Below are 10,323 nucleotides of genomic sequence, written 5' to 3'. Positions count from 1 at the left end.
AATTATATCTCTCCATTTCTTATATAAACGAGGTGATGTGAGGATGCGTGCCAGTAGCACTCTCTTTAAAATGCTCCTTTTTCCTCCTTCAGTCCAATCCCTCTCTCCAGCCCTGTCGTTGTCAGGCCTAGAGTCACATCTAAATGGCTGCCTGCCCTGCCATTACATTCTCACATTTGTTATAAGATTTCACATAACATCTGCTCAGTAGCAGTCAGTGCACAGCCAAAGACAGAGCAGGAGAACCATCAAATGTTCTTTTATCAATTACAATCTCCCTGTTTGTTGGACAGGGCCAGCGTTGGTCGTACTGTCTGCTCCATCCCTGTACACCCCCATGCATTCACTCAAACACCCACACTCGCACAAAGTATGTGAGCTGGTGTATCTTAGCAACGGGCAAGGTAATTACTGAGAGAGCCAAGGAGCTGGCATGCTGTAGAGCTGCTGATCTGATCCCAGCCTTAGAGGAACAGGACAGCAGAGATTTTCCTGTGTTGCCCAACACAGCACTTCTGTATCCACCCTTTAGACTGTTGCCTCCATTCATCACACTGTTGAAGATGTAACAAGCATGTCAGACATCTTGTTTTCCACATGAGCTGTCTTCATAATGTGTCTCTGTGTTCACAGGTGATGTGGACAAAGAGGAGAGATGATTGTGTCGTGTAGAACAGAGCGGTCGGGCCTCTGCTTGTAAAGGGCTGTGGGAGGATCACTAGAGCTCGTGAAGGGCCTCAGTCTCAGGCTCTGGTGGAGGAACAGAATGGCTAACCAGAGCTTTGCCATAGATGGCCCCGGGAGCCTGCTGGCTGTGCTGGCCTCTCAGAGTGGACTGGCCCGAGGAGGCAGCAGCAGCAGCGACAGCAGCAGCAACACTGGAGGACTCTCTGCCACAGATGTGTCTGCCTACTTTAAGCTGGTCTTTTTAGGCCTGATAATCTGTGTCAGTCTGGTGGGTAACCTCCTGGTGTCCCTGCTGGTGCTCCGGGACAGGACACTTCACAAGGCCCCGTACTTCTTCCTGTTGGACCTGTGCCTGGCCGATGCAGTGCGCTCTGCTGCCTGCTTCCCCTTCGTGCTTGTGTCGGTTCACAACAGCTCGGCCTGGACTTACAGTGCCTTGAGTTGCAAAGTTGTGGCTTTTATGGCTGTGCTGTTCTGTTTTCATGCTGCCTTCATGCTGTTCTGTGTAGCCGTCACCCGCTACCTTGCCATTGCCCACCACCGGTTTTATGCCAAGCGCATGACCATCTGGACCTGTGCTGCCATTATCTGCATGGTTTGGACTCTGGCAGTGGCCATGGCGTTCCCACCTGTCTTCGATGTGGGAACATACAAGTTCATCCGTGATGAAGACCAGTGCATTTTTGAACACCGCTACCTGAAGACCAATGACACCCTGGGCTTCATGCTCATGCTGGCTGTGGTGGTCCTGGCCACACACGGCTTCTATGCCAAACTGCTCCTGTTCGAGTACAGGCACCGGAAAATGAAGCCCGTTCAGCTGGTGCCAGCCATCAGTCAGAACTGGACCTTCCATGGTCCGGGGGCCACCGGCCAGGCCGCGGCAAACTGGATCGCAGGGTTTGGCCGAGGCCCCATGCCGCCCACTCTGCTGGGCATCAGGCAGAACCTTCACAATCAGCACCGCCGGCTGCTGGGCATGGAAGAGGTGCGGTCAGAGCGCAGACTGGGCAGGATGTTCTACACCATCACTCTGCTCTTCCTGGTGCTCTGGGCCCCGTACATCATCGCCTGCTTCTGGAGGGTCTTTGTCAAATCCTGCTCCATCCCTCACAAGTACCTGTCCATCACAGTGTGGATGAGCTTTGCCCAAGCCGGGGTCAACCCCATCTTCTGCCTCCTGCTCAACGAGGACCTGAGGAAGGTGCTGCGAGCGCACCTGCCCACCTACTGGAGGACTAAACAACACCTGCCCCAGGATGAGGCCTACTGCATCATGTGATGACATCATGTGATCACCTGTGGTTCTGTGAGAATGTTCAGGTTTACTGGAAGTGGGGAGATGTAATGCACCTTGGTAATAGTGTCTGTTTTGTTGTTTTGCACAACAAAATCAAAAATTGCCAACAAATGCAGGCACTGTGCCATTTTATCAAGAATGTTGTGTTTGAATAAGGTTGCCCTCAGGTGCAGAGGTTTTGACAGGGCAACAGAAACCTCCTGGTAACACTAATGGCTTGTATTTCTGATGATGTACTGTACAAGTAACCACAATCACCACTAGAGTTAAGTGTGACAGATGCCATTTCAAATAATGTTGCCTTATTTCCGAGGGACATGCCCTAAAGCTTTCCACCAACTATCCATTAGTGCCGCACAAGGCACAGAAGAGACACCGAAAGTTAAAATCTTTCATGATGAAAACTGTCTTGACTTTGAGAGAAAGTGAGGATCTCTTTCTCTAACTCTGAACGTCAAAAACTTTAAGGAACAGAGTGGATCGGCTGACCACCCTGTGCGCCTTTTCATCTGCTTCACAGGAGGCTAAAATGATTGAATGAACCCAATAATGTTGGATAAGTTAATAGCCGAGCCTCAGACATGCTTGATTTTTTGGACTTGATTTAGGGCGTGTCAGGTTTCTTTGTATCATAAAAAATTGCCTGTTTTTCCTTTATTTGTAAACTATACATGTTAAGCAGATGACACTATTTTGAAATATGACTTGATTTCATATTGTATAGACTGTACGGGGATATCTATATTCCTGCTTGTGTGTTTTTATATATCATTCGTGTGTAAGTGTGTGTGTGAGGGGAAACACTGGGAGACAGGGGAGAGAAAGATAATAGGATAGATTTCAATAATAGTGAGTCAATATGAAAGCAGCATGAGGTCTCCAAATCGTACAAAAGTGAGCAGTCTTATGGAAAAAGCTATTGGTGAATCGATTTCTAACCATAATGTATAAGCAAGTGACTGCATACTAAATAAGGAGACAATTAGAAAACAATACTTAACAACAGGACATAGGATTTAATGATTTTAGGGGACGATGCAAATGTGTTTTAGAATACCATATGAATTAACTGAACATTTTTTGAAAAAGATGATTTTGAGAATGTCGTAACGCTATGCTCTTAACAGAATACCAATAGTGGAACTTATTGAGATGGAAACTTGAATGTTACTAGGCCCTCTGAAACTTGCCAGCAACATAAACCAGTTTTGCTTCATGGATCACTGAAATCCCAAATCTATTTAATTTTCAAATGACTTCTCTATCCAAATTACAATTCTTACAATATTAGGCATAGGTAACTTGTCCAGTGATTTTTCTAATTATGGACACTGGTATAGATTACTTTATTAGCATGCATTCCACTGCATTTCATAGAGGAGGAGCTGTAGGTTACAACTTGTACAGATGTTGACACAGGGCAGGTGAACTGAAACGTGAACTGGGGTCTATCATTTTTACATCTGGCAACTTTGCAAGATGATATTCTGTATCTGTACAGTTTAACAGAGGTGGTTCTTTTACCCACTCATCAATAAAGACTCTACTTTTGATGCATTTATGGTTTCATATCTGAGACTCGAATTACCGACTACTACTACTACATAGGTATGTTTGCTTGACAATAATTATTTTATAAATATTTTTGGGAGTATCCCAATAACGATTCAGATGATATTATGTCAATCCAAAATTATTTGTTCGTCTTTAAGTGTATTAGTTGAGGTTAAGTGAACTGTAAAGCCTGCATATATCATACTTACAGGCAAATACTGCATACTGAAAGGCCCAAAATATATTTATTTTGGTATTTAGATAATATCTGGCTTGATAGTGGGTACAGAAATATATACAGAAAAACAAGTGCTGTCTGGTGGGACTGGAAGGACATAATACATTTTAGGTGGAAGCTGAGAACCATATGGAGTCTCATTAAGAGCCATGACTGGCCCAGGGGCTCCTTCATTGCCAAACATTTCAGTGACAAGGTTGAGTTTGTTTAAGGTAAACAGCACTTAAGAAATTTATCAATTCTCATTATGCTGAATACTGATTATGCTCCTGAGTAAAAAAAAGAAAAGAAAAAGAAAACAAAGAACAAGGTTAAGGCTATTTTGCTAACAAATTAAATTGATTCAACAATATTGTCTTCATTCAGAGCCATTTTAATTGTTCTTGTTTACTCCGTGAAATGACAGAGCCATTATGTGCATCATGAATAAAACACAAAGTACATTCCCTCTTTCTGCCATGTTGAAATCTATGAAAGATAATTATGCATCCAACACTGAACAATAGCATTAAAGAATGCTAATGTGTTTCATTAGTTTTACCATGCGCTGTGTATGACTTTTTATGCCCAAAATATGCAGCTATTTTACTGTAACATACCACAGATTATTTCTGTGGAAGTGTAGGAACCTACTTTTGGTTTGAGGACATATTTTACCAGTTTAATTTATATAATTCATATCAGTGCAGTGTGTGAATATCTTTGTATGTGACACTTGTGTTCTAACCACAAGAGACATTTCGGTTTGGTCTTGATTGAAGCCCAGTTCTGCTGTAGTCCAGGTTTAATCCTTTTTTTGTGTGTTGTCACACAGCACAAAAATTTTGAATTCGATTCAACAAAATAATAGGTTCTATACTCAGTAACACAATGGTCTTTCTCTAATTTCTTTCTGCTAATTTTAAAGACTAAATAATAGCACCTTTTTCATGTTTCCATGTTGCCTTAGACTCACATTAAAACATGCTCAAATTAGCAAATTTTTTTGGTATTTGTTATTTGTTTTACTATTCATTAGTATCAGAATTTTTATACTTTTGACTACCCTATTCTTTGTGGTTCCAATTTGGGTGTGAACTCATCATCAGAACAGGTTTATTCTATGGCAGGCTATGGGCAATGAGTTCTGTAGCTAACGTAGTTGCATTTGTTTTAGGAAAATGAAAATATTCACATTTGATAGATATATAGGTATATGTGGGTTTTTGAGATGTGTACCTCTTCAGGATGACTTTTCCAGGATGTCCTAAATTGAAAGAATGAATTCTCCCCTCACCCTTTTTTTTCTGACTTTCCCTTAAAATTTCATAAAAAATTTAATTACTTTTAGAATTTACATCTTTACACAGACATAAAAAAATCTCTTCAGTACACTGACACCAAAAATTTGAATCAACTATGTGTATTAAATGTGCGTTTACATTTGGTCCTGGCGTGGTAATGGTTTGAGTCTTGTTTATTCCTGATGTAGACTTTGTTTGCTGTTGTAGTTTAGTTCAAGGTTTAATTAGCTCCCAGTTTTGATGTGGTGTGTGAGTGAATGCACCCATAACGTATAAGACACAAGAAAATCAAAGACAGTTGCAGTAGTTTATTTTAAATGTGCATCAAATAAATTATGATTCTGCAACAACAACATGAACCAAACACACATGAAATATAGTTGAACCTCTAAACCAACCTTTTTATCATTCATGACCAGCTGGTTTCTTCATTGACTCAGTTGGTCATGCACATGGTTTTAACAAGAACAGGCAAGCAGGACAAGTAAAATAAGGCAATCACTACAGTTCATATCACGCATAAATAACAGTTACATAAATAATGATGAGATCCAAGCCAAAATGTGCATTAGTGTTTGAAAGATACGTTTTTAAAGAATATTCCATTGTAAGCTCTTCAGTCTGTTAAATTCAGTCAAATGTCATGCATAGGATCTCACAATAAGAATGAATGAATTCGCCCACCACTTAGACACAAAGCTACCTGATTGCACTCATTAATTATCATGGTATTTCACATTAAAAGCAGTCGTGTAACATTCCAGTGAAAATTGACTCGCTATAGGTTGGTTTTCATGTGATGTCATATCAATTTTAAGAGCCCATAGTTTAAAAAGTAAGTCCTATTGCAAGAAATGCCTTTAAATGTTGAAACACACATTATTTGGTTTATGGTTAATATCTCACTAGTTACTGGATCTAACCACAGGATACCTAAATCGATCTTTCCTGTTAGCACAAATTAACTGAGCAGTTTTCAGCCACAAAGGTGTGATTGTTGTAAACTGAAAGGACATTTTGTCATAACACTAAAATATTTGGTACAACAATTGTGACCTTTCTGTTAGGATATTTCTTTTAAAAATAATGAACTGCCCATAGATTAAGACCTTAGCTCTCCATCTGAAATTATGACATCAACTTCTAGATCATGAACTGAATGAACTGGACAGTTACCTAGCAGCAGCATATTTTTATTGGTGTGGTTACTTCTGTTCCCGTCTCCAGATGATGACCATGCCAGTGGAATCTGCAGAAGCCAGTAAACTCTCGTCACAGTTGAAGCTCACGTCCAGAACTGGTCCCCCATGGCCCTGTAACTTGTTCACGATCGCTTTAGTGTTGCGCTCCACATCGAAGAAGTAGACACAGCCATCCTCGCTGCCAGTCACTGTAGAGAAACCAAAGGGGAATTTAAAGATGAAAAGGAAATAATTTTGTACTCCAAATACTCAACAAGTTGTTTTTCTTTCCTTACATAAGGACCTACTCTCAGATGGGGTTAGGAGCCAGTACTAGTGGTATCTTTAAGACAAAAGCCAGGAAAACCCAGGTTTGCATTCCAAATTTTAACAGTCAGTTTTAGTGACAAGCTTAATTGTTCCTTAATAGCGGTTTGGATACATGACTATTAAGAAATGACCGTCTCCTCATTAGAAGTACAAGTCTACAGTAGTGTTGTGATGTCGCCTGAAACTGAGCAAAGCAATAATATTAATAATTAAAGATTAAAAGAGACATTCCAAAATCTATAAAAGCATAATGATGTACAAATAATCCTCTACTGATCCTGACCACAGAAGCTAATGTGTTAATGTATCACACAGCTCCAAATAAAAAATTAAAATAATAGTCAAAACAACCACAGCATGATTTTCCTGGTCTTCGCTCAGTCTCTGTACATTCATTATACATGGCAGCTATGTTTACCGGGTATAACATGACATAACATACTGAATCACGTTGACACATGGAGAGCATATCTCTGCAGGGAACAAGTGCAGAGAAAAGTCAAGTAAGGTGAGTTTGATTAAAGTCTAGATGAAACATTGGTTGCAAATGAATGCCTGCTTGAAGTCTTTTTTTTTCTAAAAGGTGAAAAAAATATTAATCCTAAGAGATTTCTCTCAGACTTGAGAGAAGTATAATTTTGTTGGAACAATAAAAACAATATTTTTTTTTTTTTACTTGAGTCGCCCTAATGGCATAATTGAATGCCCTGCATATTTTAATACAACATAGATAAAATTTCAATTCAAAAATTGCAGCATGAGGCTTAAATAACTTCTTACCCACACAAGCCCCCTGTCTAAAAGACATTAGAGGGCAGAAAATGCTATGAACAAGCTGTGAGCCATGTTGAATTGGAAAGCTTCTCTTTAGCTGTAGTGTTCCTTCATTGTCCACTACCCTATAAAGAAAATTATACAAAAAATAATCATAAAAGTGTTTTTTTTCTTATGTAACAACCCTTGGAAGCAGAAACTACAAAAGCAGGCACTCATGGCTGACCTGTACAGCAGTAGCTTATTGACACAGGCGTTGACCAGCAGGGAGGGGTCTCTGGCCTCGCGGCTAATCCAAGAGCGAGCAGAGATACTGCAGATGGAGCTGCCTTCGCTCACCACCAGGCGCTTGGCTTTGGTCAGCTTCCCTGTGGGGGACAGGCACAAACAGGCCCACACACATTCACTGGTCAGCCCCTCCACCAGAGACACTCCATTCACGAGTATTTTTATATTCTGCTGCAGTGAACTGTGCCCGCTGCCAAATAAAAACAGTGTGACTCAACCTGTGGCCATGTCAAAAAGGAAGGAGAAGATGCTTCCTCTGTCATCACCCGCCCACAGGATTTTCCCCGGAGCATCAAAGGAGACCGACAGCACGCGGCCTGTCAGCTTACTGGAGCCCCCCTTCACCTTCTTCCCAGTGGAGATGTTCACCACCTGCAGGTGGTGCTTGCTGTTTCCCACCTGCAAAGCACGACAATCTGTGAGGCTTTAATGTATAAGTAACTACTTAAACAAGGATTCATATCACATATATATAACCTTAGTTATATAATTATATAATAATAATAATCAGTAATCATAATAACAGATACGGGTATTTGTGTACAGTTGCCACATCTTCTTAAACCACTGCACATAAGAAATTATAACAATCTCGACATTTTATTACTACATAATCACACTTTTGGTGGTTTACAGCAGTGCATGGCATGGGTATAAGGGATAAAGCCATTAAAACCTTCTGCTGTGCTGTTAGACATGTTTGACATACCACAGTGAGGTTATTATTCATGGGCTGGAAGGTGCAGCAGAGCAGCTCACTGGACTCAGGATCTCTGACCTCTCGAATGCAGCGCCCATCCTCTGTGTTCCAAATGCGCAGAGTGCCATCGAGGGATGTGGAAACAATGATGTCATTGCTTAGGGACCATGCAAAGTCTGTGACAGGACCTCCATGACCTTTTAGAGTCACCTTGACACTGGGAGGAGGCGGAGACAGTGTCATAATCGACAAGCTGCCATCCAGTGAGCAGCAAGCAAGGAGGTGCTTGTCATCATTGGCAAACTGTATACGAGGAACTGAAACATATAAGTAAAACCTTAAATCTCAATGCAATTTCATTATTATAGTGTCTTGATTAAACACTCACCAGCAGAGTCCACATGTTGGTCAAATATGTGATGCATGCCAGCGAAGGCATAGTTTTCACTCAAAGTTGTGTCCCCTGCCATCGCTCTGCTGGCCTCCGCCACTGATGTGGGTACCAAACTGCCTGGAGGTCTTCAAAAAGCAAAAAACACAAAAGAACAACTTTGAAAAGAAAGTTTAATATACCTTACCATATTTTATGTTTTAGGCACCCACGTGGAGTGTACTGCATTTAAATAATCTACCAAAGTCCTTTGCTATTTGTACCTCTCATCATAGACTGCTCGGTTCATCTGGGCTTGGAGCTGGTATGAGCCTCTACTGACAGATCGGCGGTGACCACGGGCCCCTTGGGCACGAGGGTCTTCTTCAAAGTCCTGACAGGAAAAAATATATAAATGATCATGATGCTTGAATGTGTGGTCTTTGTGTGTGTAGTTTCCCTGTGCTTCTCAACCCGATGAGGTGTGCAAAATGTCCTCTTGCTGATGATATAAAAGCTTTTCCTAAGAATTCAATTTAGTTTTTAAAAGGTATATGCACCATAAAAGTAAGTATTTCCCCAACACCGTCTGTGGTTTTGTGTGACTGGCTCTGACCTCCATGCGATCCAGAGTGGTGCGGGAGCTGCGCACACTGCTGGCCCTAAAGCTGCTCTGCTCAGACAGGGGCCCGTAGCGCAGGGCCAACAGCTGACTGCGCAGCCTCAGGTACTGTCTGCGCAGACTGGGCTCATAGCCACACTTAGCATTCTCTCTGAGCAGCTGGCTGCGTCTGCGGATGTACTGAGTTCGAAACTGTGGGAAGGTAGGTGTGCGATATGCATTGTACCTGCAAAGAGAAAATTATAACAAAAAATGTAAGTCAAATACACATTAACACAGATTCACTTATGTTGCAAACTATGCCTCACCTTGCATCCACTGCCAACACCTGCTGCCAAACTGCTGCCATTCCACAAGAGTAGGGATTTCTGACAAAAGGAATGTCTCATCAATTTATGACTAAACCACGTGTGTATTTGAATCAACCAAACCAAAAATCAAATCATGATAATTCTCACTAAACAAATACACTAGTATGTGTTTCAACCCATCCCCCTCAAAATTCAAATAAACTGGATCACACCCAGATGTATGACACCACATTAATCTAATCTTAAGAATCCTGTTTAATCTGTTTAACGCATTCATGAAATGCACTTTTTACTGGGCTCTTTCTACCGCCTTTATAGATGTAAGCCTTAAGTTTTATTTATGTGACATGTTGCTGCTAGAGGAAAAAAAAAACAACCCTTCGTAGTAGCTTTAGCTAGGCTAACAGTTAGCTACCAAATAAATGTTAGCTTGAATGCTACTGGCGATTTCTTTGCAGTAATTGACCAATTCGCTCGAATATATTACATTGCTTTTTCAGTTTCATGTTTGTTGAATTTTTAGAAGACAACTGTTATGAAGGAAAACCAAACTGTTCGATTGTTTAACAGAATGTAGCTCACCTTCCTTAGCTTCTCTCCATCGCTGCTTCTGTTGACAGGTCACATGACCAGGAAGTGACCGCCCTCTCGTACTCTATAATAATAATAATAATAATAATAATAA

At 41.1% G+C, this 10,323-nt stretch overlaps 2 protein-coding genes across 3 annotated transcripts; one reads left to right on the top strand and one right to left on the bottom strand.

Annotated features, from left to right (window-relative positions):
* The first annotated feature begins 766 nt into the window (after positions 1-766).
* On the top strand, positions 767-1,969 carry gpr173 (G protein-coupled receptor 173). The gene has a single exon (XM_020930053.1). It carries the CDS (start codon positions 767-769, stop codon positions 1,967-1,969), a length of 1,203 nt encoding a protein of 400 aa, XP_020785712.1.
* A 3,386-nt stretch (positions 1,970-5,355) lies between these two features.
* wdr13 (WD repeat domain 13) lies at positions 5,356-10,296 on the bottom strand. 2 transcript variants are annotated; one of them, XM_020929672.2, is made up of 10 exons: positions 10,221-10,296; positions 9,636-9,695; positions 9,322-9,553; positions 8,990-9,099; positions 8,724-8,854; positions 8,345-8,652; positions 7,854-8,034; positions 7,574-7,715; positions 7,354-7,472; positions 5,356-6,452 (listed from the first exon to the last, which is right to left on the bottom strand). In XM_020929672.2, the coding sequence occupies exons 2-10, from the start codon at positions 9,674-9,676 to the stop codon at positions 6,268-6,270; spliced, it is 1,449 nt and encodes a 482-aa protein (XP_020785331.1). In that variant the 5' UTR covers positions 9,677-9,695; positions 10,221-10,296; the 3' UTR covers positions 5,356-6,267. The 2 variants fall into 2 exon arrangements, with proteins under 2 accessions (XP_020785331.1, XP_055021678.1); XM_055165703.1 differs by lacking the exons at positions 9,636-9,695; positions 10,221-10,296 and having other exon boundaries at positions 9,266-9,403.
* Between the last annotated feature and the right edge of the window lie 27 nt (positions 10,297-10,323).

The sequence above is a fragment of the Boleophthalmus pectinirostris genome, unplaced genomic scaffold (assembly GCF_026225935.1).
Source record: "Boleophthalmus pectinirostris isolate CB_2022bp ecotype Guang Dong unplaced genomic scaffold, ASM2622593v1 HiC_scaffold_8, whole genome shotgun sequence".
Classification (NCBI taxonomy): Eukaryota; Metazoa; Chordata; class Actinopteri; order Gobiiformes; family Gobiidae; genus Boleophthalmus; species Boleophthalmus pectinirostris.
Note: the sequence above shows the minus strand (reverse complement) of the source record. Positions and strands in the feature narration are given on the sequence as shown.